At 43.1% G+C, this 18,654-nt stretch overlaps 1 protein-coding gene across 2 annotated transcripts in view; it reads right to left on the bottom strand.

The window, feature by feature from the left end:
* Nucleotides 1-1,341: 1,341 nt before the first annotated feature.
* Nucleotides 1,342-18,654, bottom strand: part of DHX36 (DEAH-box helicase 36) — a 93,450-nt gene continuing 76,137 nt past the window's right edge. For both annotated transcript variants that reach the window (XM_040428129.1, XM_040428128.1), the window contains 3 exons: nucleotides 16,887-17,007; nucleotides 16,294-16,446; nucleotides 1,342-2,630 (listed from right to left, as the gene is read on the bottom strand). In XM_040428129.1, the coding sequence (XP_040284063.1) occupies nucleotides 2,442-2,630; nucleotides 16,294-16,446; nucleotides 16,887-17,007 (463 nt within the window). In that variant the 3' untranslated portion in view covers nucleotides 1,342-2,441. The remainder of the gene's footprint in view (nucleotides 2,631-16,293; nucleotides 16,447-16,886; nucleotides 17,008-18,654) is intronic.

The following is an 18,654-nucleotide window of genomic DNA, read 5'->3' on the forward strand; positions in this document are numbered from 1 at the left end:
GTAGTGCAAGGAAAGAGACTGATGCATAGAGCTGTAGTGGAATGGCACTTTCCTAGCACCGCTGCCATGTTGTTCTAGCGAGCAGCCCCCACCGATCAGACATCAATATCCCATCAATGTCTATGTCGGCCTCGTTAATGGGCCTTTAAGAACCTTTATTTTCTTACTGGATAAATAAATGTTTTAATGTTCTGGTTCCTACAAGTATCAGAGTGCTCTTCTATATTCTGAATGAAGGTTGCTACTGTAGTATAGTGCAGAACTGGTGGGGGCAGATTAAAGTCTCCCAATCTGGGATCCAATTAAATTTACTACATTTTATTATTATCTGAACTGCTCTCTTTGCAGCCATAGTAATCTCACATTACCACTGCAGGGGCTTTTCCGGTGCTGACTTCCAAATGAACAGCACAGGGAAGACTATTGGCGGACTACAGGCTACTATAAGATACACACCTGTGAAGAGAGTCTGATTAAGTCCCTATAAGCAGTTCTCCAAAAGTCTTGTTCAGGTCTGTAAAATAATATACTCATGCATTTTTCTTAAGGTGGTTCATCCAGTCACAATCTTCTTCTGATATGTCACAGTGAAGTCTAATTTCAGACCACCACTCTTTTACAGACCGAGTTCTCTACAGGATGCTCAAAACCTTCAAGTACTGCTTAAGGTTTTTTGCCACAAAGTCGGACCCAACAATCTAAACACAGGACCACTTAAAGGGATTGTTTCATCCTAGACTTTGATGGCATATCACTAGGGTAAACCACCTCTGAGACCTGCACCTATCTCCAGTACAGGCCCTTAAAAGTAAAGGAGAGAGAAAAGTGCATGTGCAGCGTGCTCTCCATTAATTTTAAAGGGGTTGTCTGGGTTCTGAGCTGAACCCGGACATAGCCCCCCTGACTTGAGCATCAGTGCAGTTCATGCTCCGATGCTCTCCTTTGCCCTGACCCGGCTCTCCATATCGCTGCCAGACGGAGGCTTCCGCCCAGCAGTGAGCCCGATGACATCGCCGGCACTGATGGGCAGGCTTTAGCGCTGCCCTAGCCTGTAAAACTGCTAGGGCAGCGCTAAAGCCCACCCATCAGAGCCGGTGACGTCACCGAACACACTGCCGGGCGGAAGCCTCCGCCCGGCAGTGTGTCATTATCAATAAAAGAGCCCTTGCCCTGCGCGATCCAGCGCAGGGCAAAGGAGAGCATCGAAGCATAAAATGCTCCGACGCCAACATCACGGGGGCTGCCTGGGTGAAATTATGGGTATGTCCGGGTTCAGCTCTGAACCCGGACAACCCCTTTAATGTGAGTTCTGAGAATGCAAGCGATCTCAGCTATTTTCAGAAGTCCTCTATAAATTAATGGAAACCTCACCGGGCAAGCAAGGCAACAATTCCATTCATTTCTATGGAGCTGCCAGAGATAGCAAAGCAACAGTCCTAAATAAATGATTGAAGGGTGGCTGCTCTCCACTCACTTCAGGCGATCCGTTCTGGAGATAGGTCTGGGTCCCAGAGATGTCCTAGCGATATGCCAACGATGTCGAAGATGAGACTACCCTTTTAAACCAATGAACAGATGTCCGATTTCCAAGAAATGTGCGGTGCCAAAGGGGCTCAGTTCTCTATATAGGTCTTTGTTCATGAAATCAGAAGTGTTCTGTAGTTCACAATGTCACCAAACGGATCTTTTCATTTGTCTAGGACGTACAAAATTAATCTTCTGATATGTTTTGTGAATTAAAGGGATAATCCAGTATTTTAATGTTAATATCTGATCAGCGGGGGTCCAGCACTCGCCACCGATTAGCTGTTCATGAGTAGCTCTGGCGCTGGAACTACACTTCTCTGTCCGCTGTGTAGTGGATGGAGCTGGTTACTGCAGCACTGCTCTCCTTCACTTCAATGGCCCACAAGTCTGTGCCGGAGCTACTTGGGTACAGCTGATTGATGGGGGTTCGGGGTGATGGACTGTCCTGAGGACAGGCCATCAATATTAAAATCCTGGGAAATAATGGCCTAATATAATAACTTCTTTACTGATATAGAATACTTGCAAGGCATCAGAACAGGCAAAACATTTCAGGTGAACATAAATAGTATACTGGCTCAGAAACCTGAACTTGCAAACATTAAGGATCAGTGCCATTAGAACAATGCTTATAAAAGCATCACGACCTATAAAAAAAGAACAGTAAAAACAACAAAAAAACTAATCAATGTAGCAGAGGAATTTTAACAACGGCTGAATTCCTGTCTGAACTTTTCTACAGTGAAATAAAAAATAAAAATGGAAAGAGCACAAAAATGAATAATGGTCAAATCTGTAAATGTAGCGATTAACAGCTCAACAGGGGTCTCATATACACTTACTAGTTCATAAAGTGAAAAGAAGGTATACACGGTAAATCCATGTGTACACCAGTAGAGATGGCACCAAATCACCTAGTATAGGTGCCCTGGAATTGAAGGATCAAAGTCAAAGTTCTTGGCTTGTCCACTCTCCTGTGTGGTTATCAGATCAATGATAGCTAAAAGAACGGCACAGTCTCTAGATCTGGTATCATCCCAATCCACAGGCTGAGGACTTTCAATCTTCTCTTTCAAAAGTGAATTTAACTCGGTCTTTAAATCCTTCAATAAACAAAAAATAGGAATTAGTCTTGCCTAGTACTTAATTGTAATGTACTGGATTGCACATGTGCTTCAGTCTCAGTGAGCAGGACAGAGAAATTAGAAAAAGAGCAAACAGCAGGTGGCGCTATACAGATAGATTTTTTATTGAATAACTTAGTAGCTATAATTAATAACAGAAAAATGTTAAAAAGCTGGACAGCCCCAAATACTTGGCAGAGGAGTCAAAGTGGCTTGAAACCATAAAAGAAGCCAATCCCCTAACCCAGTGGTTCTCAACCTTTCTAAAGCCGTGATCCCTTAATACAGTTCCTCATGTTGTGGTGACCCCCAACCATTACATTTTTTTCCTTGCTACGTCATAACTAATTTTGCTACTGTTATGATGACCCACCAAAAACACGCACAGACACCAATACACCAAATGTTAATTCAAATACACAAGTATTCATTCATAACCACAGAACTTTAGCATAAATACAAAATATTTGTAAACCAAAAAAAAAATCTGTGGTGCTCAGGGTACCCCCAAATAAATAAATCAGCGGTGCTTCAGGTCCCCCCCCCCCAAATAAATAAATCAATGGTGCTCAGGGTCCCCCAAATAAATAAATCAGAAGTGCTCAGGGTCCCCCAAATAAATAAATCAGCGGTGCTTCATGTCCCCCCAAATAAATTAAGCCTTGCTCAGCCAAATAATTAAAATAAAATTAGCCAGGCTCAATTAAATCATTGGTGGCAGTGGTGCTCAGCGGCGGTGTCATTAACGAAAAAACTCAGACCTCAGCAGACAGGCGGCCCGACTTACCCGTCCAGACGTCAGGCTCCTTCAAGCACTGCCGTTGTGCGGGCGACCCACAATAGGAAGCCTCAGACGACCCCCCGGAAAAGGCCGATCGACCCCCAAAGGGGTCGCGACCCCTAGGTTGAGAACCGCTGCCCTAACCAGTCAAGGTATTTCCTGCATGTAGAGATGAGAGCCTTAAAGGGGTTGTCTCACTTTAGCAAGTGGCATTTATCATGTAGATAAAGTTAATACAAGGCACTTACTAATATATTGTGATTGTCCATGTTGACTCCTTTGCTTGATTCATTTTTCCATCACATTAATACAGTTCTCGTTTCCATGGTTACGACCACCCTGCAATCCAGCAGTGGAGGTCATGCTAGCACACCATAGGTATAAGCCACCAAAAAGGCTGGCGCTTTTTCCTATATCCGCTGCTAGATAGCAGGGTGGTTGTAACCCCTGGATACCAGCAATGTATAATGTGATGGAAAAATGTAGTCAGTCAGAAAAGGAGGCAATATGGACAATCACAATACATTAGTAAGTGCCTTGTATTAACTTTCTCTACATGATAAATGTCATTTGCTGAAGAGATAACCCCTTTAAGTAGAGGGTAGAAGCAGTAGACAGCCTAAAAATGTTAGCAGTAGGGGGATTGGTGGAGATAAAGTTAGCTGATTTTATGTTTTTAAGACTCTAACTTCGCCGCCAGCATTGTTTAGCTGGAAACCCCCTTAAAGAGTAACTGTCAATACTTTCTATGAGCCCATCTTCAGAGAGGGCAGTGCTGAGCTGCATGCTTCTACCCCTTCATTTAAGTGATCTTTTATAAAAAAAATAAAAATCAGGATTACACTTACCGGTAATCGTTGTTCCATGAGCCCATAACAGCACCCTTGAGAGACCGCCTCCATCCAGGACAGGAACTTGTGGAGAGCTCTTAAAGGGGTTGTCTCATCATGGACAATGGGGGCATATCGCTAGGATATTCCCCCATTGTCTTATAGGTCCCACCGCTGTGACCCGCACCTATATAGAGAACGGTGCCCCAAAAGTGAAGGAGGGGCGCACTGCGCATGCGGAGCCACCCTCCATTCATTTTCTATGGGGTCGGCAAAAATAGGCGAGCGCTGGCTCTGCTATTTCCATCTGCCCAATAAAAATGAATAGGAGTGGGGGCAGAGCATGGCTCCCATTCACTTCTATAGGGAGCCAGCTTGGTGGTGGCCGGACCAGACTCCTCCAGCCACCACCTTGCGGGGCTCCGTTATCGATATAGGTGCATACATAATTTTTTTTTTTTACATATGTATTATATACAAACTGAAACATAGGGTGGGAATAAATCCCGGGTGCTGTCATGGGTTCATGAAAAAACAATTACCGGTAAGTGTATTTCTAAATTTCCCTTACGCCCATGACAGCACCCTTGAGAGAAGACTAGAATAGTAACTAGCTTAGGAGGAAAAGGGGGGCGGGAAGGACTACTGCCTGCAAGACCTTTCTGCCAAAAGATAAACTGTCCTTAGGATCTAAATCTAACTTGTAGTGTCGAAAAAAAGTACACAGAGACTTCCAGGTAGCAGCCTTGCAAATTTGTTCTTATGATGCATCAACCCTCTTTGCCCAAGCAGTAGAAATGGATCTGGTTGAGTGAGTACCAAATCCCAAAAGGTGGAGGTTCACCCACTGAGGAATATGCCCCCACTATCCATCTGTCTATATCATCTAGAAGAAACTTTATTACCTTTGTTCCTTCCACCAAACTGTACAAACAGTCTAAAGGATTTCCTCCACTGACCAGTGACTTTTAGATATTAAGACAGGCATCTTAACATTTAGACAATGGAGCCTCCTCTCTTTCTCGTTCTTTGGGGATTGACACAAGGAAGGAAGAACAATGGCTTGGGATCTATGAAACAGGGAGACCACTTTAGGTAAAAAAGATAGATCTGGTTTAATGAGCACCCTATTCTCCAGGATGTTAGTATAAGGAGAAGAGGTTTAAAAGGCAGAAATCTCACCCACTCGTATGGCTGAGGTGACGGCCACCAGAAAAGCAGTTTTGAAAGACAATGTTTTAATAAATAAATCCTGCAGAGGTTCGAAAGGAGGCTCCATCATTCTAGACAAAACTAGATTAAGATCCCACTGGGGAACAGAAGATCGAATCACAGGCTTAATCCTACTAACCACTTTAAAGGGAACCTGTTACCTGGATTTTGGGAATAGAGCTGAGGACATGGGCTGCTAGATTGCCGCTAGCATATCCGCAATATCCAGTCCCCATAGCTCTGTGTGCTTTTATTGTGTAAAAAAAACGATTTGATAGATCTGCAAATTAACCTTAGGTGAGTCCTGTCCCTGAGATGGAGTCCAGCGTGAAGGAGCCCAGCACCGTCCTGCATCCTCCGAATCTCCTCCTTGCTCCCCGACGTCACAAAGCTAGAGCGCCGTAATCTTGCCGTATTTGACACAATAAAAGCACACAGAGCTATGAGGACCGGGTAATGCGGATGTGCTAGCGGCGATCTAGCAGCTCATATCCTCAGCTCTATTCCCAAAATCCAGATGACAGGTTCCCTTTAAAGAACCTTCTAATCCAAGGATGATTGGCAATAGGGAAATCAAAGAAAGCACTAAGGGCAGAAACCTAAACCTTAAGGGTGCTAAGTCTTAGGTTCCTAACAAGTTCTGTAAAAGATCCAGAATTTTTGACATAGGACGGAAACTCAAAGAATCTATCGGGACCTTAGAAAAGTTTAAGAAGGTCTTTCATACTCTGAGGTAAATAGTAGAGGTTACTTCTTTTCTACATGATAAAAGGGTAAATATAACTTCATTAGATAAACCCTTACGCTCTACGATTTCCCCTTCAAATACCAGACTTGGAGGACCCTGAAACAACAGATCATGTCTGTCCGGGAGAATCCGCAAGGGATTGCTTCCTCAGTCAAGTGAACCAGGTTCTTCTTGGCCAGAAAGGGGCAACTAGAATGAACCTTGTCTGTTCCTGCCTCAGCTTCTGTAATACCCTCGGAATAAGTCTTAGAGGAGGAAAGGCATACAGAAGCTGATTCGGCCATGGAAGGAAGAAGGTGCCTATCCCTGATGGACAATCTCTTGGATTTAGAGAAAAGAATAGGCTTTTTGTTCTGTCTGGTTGCAAAAAGGTCTACCTTAGGATGGCCCCACAGCTGAACTATCTGACTGAAGACCTCTTGATTTAAACACCATTCTCCCTGATCCAAATGGTTTCTGCTTAGATATTCTGCCACCATGTTTTACGTTCCCTTTAAGTGCACTGCCTTGATAAAACGAACATAAGGAATGATTAGAGAAAACATTTTTGCGGTTAAGGACATAAGATTTTCTGACCTTGTCCCCCCCCCCCCTTGCCCTTTTAGGTAGGATACTACTGTGGCGCTGTCTGGGAAAATGTTTACTCCTTTCCCCCGTATTCTGGCTAGAAACTCTGTAAAGGCCAACAGAACCGCTCTCAACTCCCTCATATTCTGGGAATTCTGACTCTGTTGAACTCCATGCGCTCTGCCGAATCCCCCACTGACAATAGGCTCCCCACCCGGTCGGACTGGCATCCATGGTAGGCCCTGAGTCAGATTTGAAGGTTCTAGCCACCAGGTTAAGGACTGTATCACCTGAGGGGTGAGAGAAAGTGGGGCATCCATGAGGGATAATGACCCCTGCCACTCTTTTAGAATCTGCCATAAAGCATCCTGGAGTGAAACAGGGACCAACTCACAGCAGGTATTGTGGAGGTCATTCTGCCTAATACTGCAATCCCTTGCCTGATAGCCTCAAAAAATGAAACTATCAGAGTCCGCACGTCTTCTCTTATTCGAGATATCTTGCGCTGAGGGAGGATGCAACGTAGATTCACAGAATCCAGAATTAGCCCAAGAAACACACATTCTTGGGAAGGGGGTCAGGTTTGACTTTCCAGTTTATTTGCAACCCGAGCTTTACTAGAATTTCTATTACTTCTAGAAAACGAGAGGTTAGAAGAGCTCCAGATTCTGCCACCACCAGATCATCCAAATAAGGAATAACCAGAATGGATCTTTCCCTTATGTGGGCAATAACGTCTGCCATCAGTTTCGTAAAAAGCCTGGGGGCTTGAGATATTCCAAACGGAAATGCTCTGTATTGTAAATGATGAAGTTGGCCTCCCATAGACACAGTCACTCAGATATTTTTGAAAATCTACATGATTTGGGATGTGATACTAGGCATCCTTTATGTCTATGGAAGCCATTACACAGTCTTGGAAGAGATATTTTATTGCAGACTGTACAGACTCCATTCTGACTTTTTTGTATTTGAGGTACTGATTCAAGTCTCTCAGGTTTAAAATCATTCTGAATGATCTGTCTAGCTTGGGTAAGAGAAAAATGGACGAATAAAACCCACTCCCCTTCTCTAAATCTGGAACAGGAAAAAGGACCTTTTTCTTTACAAGAGAAAAAAATTCTTGTTTTAGTGCTAAGTCCCTCCAGAGTTTTGAACTAGATTTGTAACTTTTAGTGTTTCTGGTGGGGGAGAGATGAACTCTAGACGAAAACCGTCCTTTATGATACCAATAATCGAGGGGTTTGCTGTTATTTTTTCCCCAAGCCCGAGAAAAAAAAATAGAGAGTCTCCCCCCTTTCACGGAACAGTAACAGTCATTGTTGACCAGCCTTGGGCCCTGCAGTGGACTGGGAATTAAAGAGGAATCCCTTATCCTTTCTACCTTTGTTTTCTTTCCAATTAATCTTCCTTTTGTCTGTTCTGTTGAACATTTTTCTGTTTCTGTGAAAAAACTGTTGTCTCCTAGGGGGTCTGGAAATCGGAAACCCCTTTTTGTTGTCACTTTAGAAAAAAGACGACTGAGGGGAAATCTAATTAATATGTATATATATATCTTAGGGGTCAGTACAGAGATCTATCCCATCATCTATTTATCCCCAGGACTGTGACCGTGACGAGGGGACATCCTCTGCGCCTGGAGGAAAGAAGGTTGTACACAAACATAGAAAAGGATTCTTTACGGTAAGAGCAGTGAGACTATGGAACTCTCTGCCTGAGAAGGTGGTGATGGTGAGTACAATAAAGGAATTCAAGAGGGGCCTGGATGTATTTCTGGAGCGTAATAATATTACAGGCTATAGCTACTAGAGAGGGGTCGTTGATCCAGGGAGTTATTCTGATTGCTTGATTGGAGTCGGGAAGGAATTTTTTATTCCCCTTAAGTGGGGAAAATTGGCTTCTACCTCACAGTTTTTTTTTTTTGCCTTCCTCTGGATCAACTTGCAGGATAACAGGCTGAACTGGATGGACAAATGTCTTTTTTCGACCTTATGTACTATGTTACTATGTTAGATGCCTTTTCTAAAAGGTTATTCAAAACTGACCCAAAAAGGAAGTCTCCCTGGCACGGGATAGAGCAAAGCTTGTTTTTTTGAACCCGTGTCACCAGACCACCCCTTAAGCCAAATGGCCCTTCTAGCAGAATTAGATAGAGGTGCTGACCTGGCATTCAATCTTTACGCGTCAGCAGAGGCATCCGAAATAAAGTCCACCGCTTTAAAGATAGTAGGAAACAACTGGTCTCTGGAGGTTTTATTCTGGATATGGGATTCTAATTCTTGTAGCCATAACTTTAAATATCTGGCAGTAGAGGTAGTAGCAATATTCCGCTTAAAAGCCTGAGTAGAGGCCTACAATACTTTTTTAAAGGTATACTTCTGCCCTATCCATCGGATCTTTCAAAGTGCCGAGGTCCTCAAAAGGCAAGGCAGACCTTTTAGAAATCTTGACGAATGGGGCGTCCAATTTAAGAGGCCTATCCCAGCAGGAGGACTCGCCCTCATCAAAAGGATATTTTCTTTTAACGCTTCTAGGGATAAAAAACCTCTTGTCAGGCTTCTTACACTCTTTCTGAATTAAATATTTTATATTTTCGTTTAACGGAATAACTCTCGCTCTTTTGTGCCCCAGGTCAACAAACATTATATCCTGAATAGATTTTTGTTCCCTAGATTCATCCACCTTCATAGTGGCTCTAATAGCCTTGAGCAGAGAATCCGTATTCTCAGGGGAAAATAAAGGTCTACCCGTGGTTTCTTCATTCGAGGAAGAGCTTGAATCTTCTAGGATTTCTCCTTGCTCATTCTAGTCTGAAGAATCCGAATCAGATATTATATTAGCGTGACGTGACCCTGCTTGCCCGAAGCTGAGGAAGGGAGGCACTTTTTAAACATTTTCATTGAATTGGAGACTTCAGATTTGACAATATCTTTGATATTCTGAAGTAGTGATGGGGATTTCTCCTCTAACACCTTGTTCACACAATGCTGACATAACTTATACCAGGAAGGAGCGAGTTTTTTCTTGCATACAGCACACTCTCTCCCTTTAGATTTAGTGGTAGCTTTTCTACGGCCCTCTTTGGTATTCTAAAAAAAAATAGGAGAATAAGCCCCTATTAAAACTTGAAGAAATAAAAAAATATGAGGATTAACCCCCTTACTCCACCAGGAATAACAAACGGTCTGAGGTCATGACCTTCCTGGACATCAGCGTGCTGACTACTCTCCTTCTCCATGGTTCCAGACAGGGATAGAGTTTTCCATAAGTGGATCCACAGATGCTTGTAGGCTGGCTGGGATCCTTCTGACTGCACGCTGAAGGGTTTAAATACCCTAGGTCAGGTCCCTGCTGGCGTTTCCATGCAGCCAATGCTGAAGAGGATGTCCCTCCCCTTACTTCCAGAACGCTCCTCATTCGTATCTACCTGCGTTCCAAATACCGGAAGTTGCGGGCCGAGAAAACTCTAAACCCGCCCCCTGTAAGTTACTCCAGGACGGGAGGAAGGCATAGAAAAGGCCCCAGACCTCCTGAACACTGCCGGGTTATGCTGGGACTGCCCAGGAACACCGGCCCGACAGAACACATCCAGGACCGAGAAGGATTGGCCCCAGACTTAGCAGGCAGCTCCTACTGAAGTCTTACGCCGCGCCAGGTGACCCCTATAATTGTTGCACCTCAGGGGCTCCTGCAGCCTGATCCTAGCTGTCCACATAGAAGTCCTATCCATAGGACAGGAAACAGGAACTGGTGGTATAGGGGCAGAGCCCCTCCTCAAGAGCTCTCCACAAAACGGCCATCACACGTCTGTTTTGACACCAATGATAGTCTATGGGGTTATTCACACGGCAGTGTTTTTGACAGCCAGCGAATAACGGACGTCAACAAATAGAACATGTTTTATCTTGTCCATTTTTCACTGACTGGCTGACTGACCATACAATTGAATGTGTCCATTTTTAACGTCTGTTTCTCAGGAAGGCATCAGTGAAAAAAATGTTTTGTGCATGTAGCCTTATTCTTTAAAGGATGACTTAACAGGTTTAGGTCACACTCATGGACTGTTTACGGCCTAGCCAAAGTACGTTAAAAAACACTTTATTAAGTAATATTAAAAATGAAACTCCACACAAATAGGCTAGCAGGGTGAACTGGAATTTTCACAGACTAATTATACGCTGATTCCTAGTAACACCCTACTACAGAGACTCCATTATATTTAGGAGTATATACATTAAGGATAATTCCTCTTGTGACCCTAGAAAAACATATTGCACTCAATACACAGGGTTGTGGACCCCTTACTAAGTGCTGTCTAGGATCTCACACTCAGAGGAGTTTTCCCTAGCAGGCTCAATATGAAAGCGAGAGTCAGTCTGCATGTATGTCTTGTACTGCAGTCTAATGCTCAACGCGTTTCCCTTCCGACTCTTGTCGGTAATTCATCAGGAGCATTAGACCTAGTGTTTTGGCAGACGTCATATATTGCGACCCTGATGGTAGGTATGCAATGGCTTTGCCAAACACTTTTAGGTCTGCTGACTAAAGAGACGCTGCACGCTTCTGATATTGTACGTGCAGCAGCGAGCCTTCCGGCGCGGTAGTGGCCGTAGCGCGCGCAGTGTTTAAATGGAGATATCCCCTCCCCTACTGTTGCCAAGCCTCTAACAGGCATCCAATAGGCGTACGATCGCTAGCTGGCCGCACCCATTGCTGTCGTCATCACCAGTGGACAGGCAGCCCATTGCATAGCCATACGCGTCGGCTCCGCCTGCTCCTGTCCTCATTCGTCGCTATGGCAAGGGGGAGTCAATTGATCGTGACGTTTGCTTGAGTCATCAACTGGGCTAGGACATATAATCCATCGGATCAATTCATGTTCAGGTAACCCCGGTGTAAATACAATCGGAACAAGGAAAAAGAGAAATGTCTGTCATAAGTGGTTACCAGAGTAAATAATGTAAAAAGATGGATACAGAATTCACTCCTACCTGAGACGCAAAGTGTCCCATTTTGTACAGTACCCTAAAAGTCCCCATAGGTTGCAGAAGCGTCAGACATTGACACTCATACTAGAACATCAGGGACATATCTAGGTCTCACTTATGAACATACTTGGAACAGAAGGGACATATTAGGGTCCCAATCAAAGGATGATCTTAGTATATAATCAAAATGGAGAGATCACAGTGGAGGAGAGTCATCAGAGGGAACAAATTACTGTTAAGGTTGGAGGCCAAAAAAGGATCTCTTCCACTGGCCAATAGGAGCAGAGAGAATTGTTCTCATTCAATAAAGCATGCGAATGAAATCGCATCGTTCAAACCTTTTGGCTTGACCGTATTTAGTGTGAAGATCCACTGCGCCTCCTTCTTGAGAAGCAGTGTGTCAATGTCACCTCCCCTGGGTGGTGGTCTCACATGTTCGATGCCCTGAAACTTGAAGCAATCACTTGTTCTTGGGTGGGAAGTTGTTACATGTTGCGCAATAGGTGTATCACCAGAGTTTCTGATCTTCAATAGGTGTTCCCCTATGCGCCTCCTAAATTCACACTTAGTTTTCCCTACATACTGTGATCCACAGATGCAGGTCGCAAGGTATACCACCCCTACTGTCTTGCAGTTAATAAAGGATTTGATGTTATACTCATGTCCTGTGGTTGAGCTCGTGAAACATGCACCCTTTAAGATCACTTTGCAGGCTATACAATTCCCACATTTATATGTGCCATTTGGTATATTTGCCCCTAACCAGGTCTCATTCACGGACCCAAAACCAGCGTCTAAAAAATATCCTCCAGTGGGAAACTACTCGCCTCTTGATGTCTTTCTCACTGTTGTCACGGAAAAAATACGATCCCTACATGTCCAGAGTCCTTACCCTAGAAACATAACATAGCAAGAGCAACTAGCATTATCACAATTACAGCGTGACTCAAGTATTGTGATAAAACCTTCGGACAAGGGGGGAAACACAGTAGTCCTTGATGTCAACACATATATACAGATGTGTAAGAGAATTCTTGATGATAGAACATGCTATATCAAGCTAGATCACAACCCCCTTGAGGCCTATAAAAATGAACTTAAATCAGATTCTCAGTAGAGCAAAATGGCGCAAGCTGATAAGTGCAAGCGAACTTGCATATCTGCTACCCATATACCCGACACTACCGGCCTTCTACTGTCTACCCAAAATACACAAGGGGACTGATCCCTTAAAGGGAAGGCCGATAGTGTTGGGAATTGGTAGTCTCACTGAAAGAATCAGCATTTATGTTGATACAATCCTTAGGCCTTTTGTGTTCAGCCTGCCGTCCTTTGTCAGGGATTCTATGGACGTGTTGAGGAGACTAAATGATATTAGATGTGACAGTGACACCTTACTTGCCAGCTTGGATGTAGAAGCTTTGTATAGCTCCATCCCACACCAACGTGGCTGTGAGGCAGTGCAGACATTCCTACTGGAGAGAGGGTCTCATTTTCAGGAACATAATGAACTTGTAATCACATTGCTCAATTTCATTCTGTACCATAACATCTTTATGTTTGACCGTTCTCTCTACCGCCAGCTCAGGGCGGTGGCGATGGGCAGTCCCTGTGCCCCTACCTTCGCCAACCTCTACCTGGGCTGGTGGGAAAGAGAGACGGTTTTTAATGATGAGATGGAAGAATGGACCTCATCCATATTATTATGGATGAGGTTCATTGATGATATATTCATCCTATGGAAAGGTACAAAGAAGAAGTTCATGGATTTTGTATCTAGGCTGAATATAAATTCCTTGGGCCTCTACTTCACATCAGTAATTGATGATAAACATATCACTTTTTTGGACCTTGCGATCGAGATTGACCCCTCTGGATATCTCAAAACGAAAGTGTTTCATAAACCCACGGCCACCAATGCCCTCTTGAGGTGGGAAAGTGGACATCCGTACCCACTCAAGAGGGGTATTCCCAAGGGGCAGTACCTTAGAATGAGACGGAACTGTTCCCAGTGGTCCGATTTTAAGGTATCAGCAGACAACCTTGAAAAACGGTTTGTTGAGAAGGGATACCCTAAACCCGTTCTGAAGGAGGCCTATCAACATACGGCTGCATGTGATAGGGAACATCTTTTGCATCCTAAAAATAGGACATCTGAGGATGCACAGCTACGCATCATAGGAACCTTTGATACGGCGCATAAGGAGATGCGTGCACTGCTGACTGAACACTGGGAGATTCTTAAAACTGACCCAGATGTTGGGCACCTAGTGGGTGGGTATCCCATGATCACATACCGCCGTGGTGGAAACATCAAGGATAAGGTGGTCCACAGTGCCTCCAACGAATGAGACCTGGTTAGGGGCAAATATACCAAATGGCACATATAAATGTGGGAATTGTATAGCCTGCAAAGTGATCTTAAAGGGTGCATGTTTCACGAGCTCAACCACAGGACATGAGTATAACATCAAATCCTTTATTAACTGCAAGACAGTAGGGGTGGTATACCTTGCGACCTGCATCTGTGGATCACAGTATGTAGGGAAAACTAAGCGTGAATTTAGGAGGCGCATAGGGGAACACCTATTGAAGATCAGAAACTCTGGTGATACACCTATTGCGCAACATGTAACAACTTGCCACCCAAGAACAACTGATTGCTTCAAGTTTCAGGGCATCGAACATGTGAGACCACCACCCAGGGGAGGTGACATTGACACACTGCTTCTCAGAAAGGAGGCGCAGTGGATCTTCACACTAAATACGGTCAAGCCAAAAGGTTTGAACGATGCGATTTCATTCGCATGCTTTATTGAATGAGAACAATTCTCTCTACTCCTATTGGCCAGTGGAAGAGATCCTTTTTTGGCCTCCAACCTTAACAGTAATTTGCTCCCTCTGATGACTCTCCTCCACTGTGATCTCTCCATTTTGATTATATACTAAGATCATCCTTTGATTGGGACCCTAATATGTCCCTTCTGTTCCAAGTATGTTCATAAGTGAGACCTAGATATGTCCCTGATGTTCTAGCATGAGTGTCAATGTCTGACGCTTCTGCAACCTATGGGGACTTTTAGGGTACTGTACAAAATGGGACACTTTGCGTCTCAGGTAGGAGTGAATTCTGTATCCATCTTTTTACATTATTTACTCTGGTAACCACTTATGACAGACATTTCTCTGTTTCCTTGTTCCGATTGTATATACACCGGGGTTACCTGAACATGAATTGATTCGATGGATTATATGTTCCAGCCAAGTTGATGACTCAAGCAAACGTCACGATCAATTGCTCCCCCTTGCCATAGCGACGAATGAGGACAGGAGCAGGCGGAGCCGACGCGTATGGCTATGCAATGGGCTGCCTGTCCACTGGTGATGACGACAGCAATGGGTGCGGCCAGCGATCGTACGCCTATTGGATGCCTGTTAGAGGCTTGGCAACAGTAGGGGAGGGGATATCTCCATTTAAACACTGCATGCCTCGCGCGCGCGCACTACGGCCACTACAGCGCCGGAAGGCTCGCTGCTGCACGTACAATATCAGAAGCGTGCAGCGTCTCTTAAGTCAGCAGACCTAAAAGTGTTTGGCAAAGCCATTGCATACCCACCATCAGGGTCGCAATATATGAGGTCTGCCAAAACACTAGGTCTAATGCTGCTGATGAATTACCGACAAAAGTCGGAAGGGAAACGCGTCGAGCATTAGATTGCAGTACAAGACATACATGCAGACTGACTCTCGCTTTCATATTGAGCCTGCTAGGGAAAAATCCTCTGAGTGTGAGATCCTAGATAGCACTTTCTAAGGGAACTACAACCCTGTGTATTGAGTGCAATATGTTTTTCTAGGGTCACAAGAGGAATTATCCTTAATGTATATACTCCTAAATATAATGGAGTCTCTGTAGTAGGGTGTTACTAGGAATCAGCGTATAATTAGTCTGTGAAAATTCCAGTTCACCCTGCTAGCCTATTTGTGTGGAGTTTCATTTTTAATATTACTTAATAAAGTGTTTTTTAACGTACTTTGGCTAGGCAGTAAACAGTTTGAGTAGTACGTCTACAAGATTATCATATTCAAGTGAATCACACTCATGGACTGCAGCATTGCCAGAAAATCTTACCTGAATGGGGTCATTCCAGAGATCCCCCACTATCCCCTCCTACAGCCTATGCTTGCCAAGACAACATTACAAATGTGCAGCGCCATTATTAGCCATATGGCAGGCAGCACAGGAAATATTAGAACGGTCAACCACCTGTACGCGGTCGTGCTCAACGACAGTATGTTGTCATTGCATGCTTCATGCAATGGAGAGAATATTAGAGAGACACAAAGCTCCACTGGACTGGCTATAAGCTGAATTTTCACCTAGGCATGGAGTTATACTTTAAAATAAATTAATAAAAAGTTCAGCAATATTCTTATATATGTATTTTTCCAGACATTTGTACATGGAAACTTTGAACGATACGCAATTATTACCAACGATAGAATGTCACTTACCTTAACTAAATGAGCAATGCGAGCAGGAGACTGGAAGACAATCCACTCATCTACTGCAATTGTGTCCTGATCCTGGTCCTTCTGAATGGAAATATCTCCTCCAAAGAAAAGCAGCGAGTACGGAGAGACCTCGGTGCAGTCATACAGGTAAATCTGGACAGAAACAGAAGTGTCATGTTATCATCTTGGATCTTGTTATTACGGTGTAAAATTACTGTATTTTCTGTGTGTTCATATTGAATTCCTGAAGATATAATATTGCAAGTATTAAAGATCCACATGTTACTTCTTTTCTGTTGCAAATCTACCTCTGAACAGAACTTTCAGCTGTTAGAGGATGGACGGTATTCAAATCAGTCATTTCAATGTAGTTGTCACGCAGCACAGCCCTAGTAAGTCCATTTCAGTTTACTGTAGACCAGTGGTCTCTAGTTCTTGGAAACTACAACTCCAATCATGCATTCAGAGCCACAGTCTGTAGCAACCTGACAACTGGAATAATAATAATAATAATAAATAATAATAATAATCTTTTTTTATATAGCACCAACATATTGCACAGCATTGCCAAAATGCCAAATGAAGGAACTTACACTGCTAGTTTTCATTTTCAGGTGATAAACCAGCCATTTATGGTTAAATTCTGTCTCCTCTACGTTCACAGATTTGGGGTGAATGCAGACCTTGCCATCTGCTTTTGTATAGACATTTACCCTATAGGAAGAAAAAAAATGTATATTAAGAAAGTGAGATTTCACCATGCGACTAAAAGGGGTTAAAGGGGCCGTGCAGCTGTATATCTGATCAGTGGAGGTCCGACACCTGGCACCCCCGTCAATCACCTGCTTAAAAAAGAGGCAGTGCCCCATGTGGGTATTCGCTCCATTCAAGCGAATGGAGTGAGTACAAGACTTCCGAGACGATGGGCAGTGTGAAAAGAAAGTAGAGCTCGCATGGAGCGCCGCCTACTCTTCAAACAGCTGATCGGCAAGGTGCTGTGTGTCGGATCCCCGCCGATCAGATATAGATGATCTATCCAGAGGCCAGAGTCTAAATAGCCATTTTTTTCAATGCTATAATCACTCCTACTTGTTGGGAAGGAAAAGCTTTTTTTTCTAGTACCATTCATGCTTCTGATGCAAATCTGTAATAAATTAAAATTAGCAGTAAGATGAATGTATATCATATGTATCTTACCACATCCGCTCTTTGTTCACATGTAAAGTCTATTTTGATGTCTGCTTTTAATAGGCTGGGTCTCATTGAAGAGACCCAGTGCATAATAAGTGCAGCTTTTATATTGGCCAGCAGGTGGCAGGCCAACATAGGAAACCAGCAATTCATGTATTACTATACACCGTACGGGTGTATAGAAATAATCTATAAAAACCAAAGTACTGAACATTGTAGCCTTCTAGACTGGTAACAAAAACATTATTTTTATATTATAATATAATATTATATATATATATATATATATATATATATATATATATATATATATATATTTTAAAAAAATATAAAAATTTAAATCACCTCCCTTAGAATAAATAAATTAACATTATGGGCATTTGCGTGACCGAAAACACCCGTACTATTAAAATATAAAAATTTTCCAATACGTTGGAATGGAAAAAGTATCAAAATGGCGATCTGCCATTTTTTTCATTGCTTCTCTTACCTAAAAAGATGTAATAAAATGTGATCAAAAAGTCAGACACACTCCAAAATGGTATAAATAAAAACTACAGATTGTCCCACAAAAAATGAGTCCCCACACAGCTCAGTAGACATAACTATAAAAAAGTTATGGAGGTCAGAATATGGTGATGTAAAAATTTTTTTGTTTTTTCATTGTTTCATTTATTTTTACAGACATATAAAACCTATACATATGAAGTATCATTGTAATCATACTGAACCAGAGAATGAAGGGCACAGTTTTGCTGCAAAGGGAACGCCGTAGGGACAAAACCCATAAAACTGTGGAGGAATTGTGTTTTTTTCCAATTCCACCCTAATAGAAACTACAACTTGTCCTGCAAAAAACAAGCCCTTGTATGGATCTGTGAACGGAAAAATAAAAAAAAAAGGTATGGCTACAGGAAGATAGGGAATAAAAATGTAAGTGCAAAAATTAAAAACCTCCGGTATCGTAAGGGTTAAAGGTTGATCTCCTGTGTTGTCCAGATTCTTCCTAAAACCAGACAACCCCTTTAATATTAGCAATAAGGTGAAACCTTCTTGGAGTTTTCTTATGCTGTATTGTCGTCATGTAACATTGAAACATTTGATGGCAGGCAAGTTATACCACGTTTTCCCTGTAGCAACAGCTGTGGGGGCAGCCACATTGCCCCTGTT

This window comes from Bufo bufo, chromosome 4, assembly GCF_905171765.1.
Source record: "Bufo bufo chromosome 4, aBufBuf1.1, whole genome shotgun sequence".
Classification (NCBI taxonomy): Eukaryota; Metazoa; Chordata; class Amphibia; order Anura; family Bufonidae; genus Bufo; species Bufo bufo.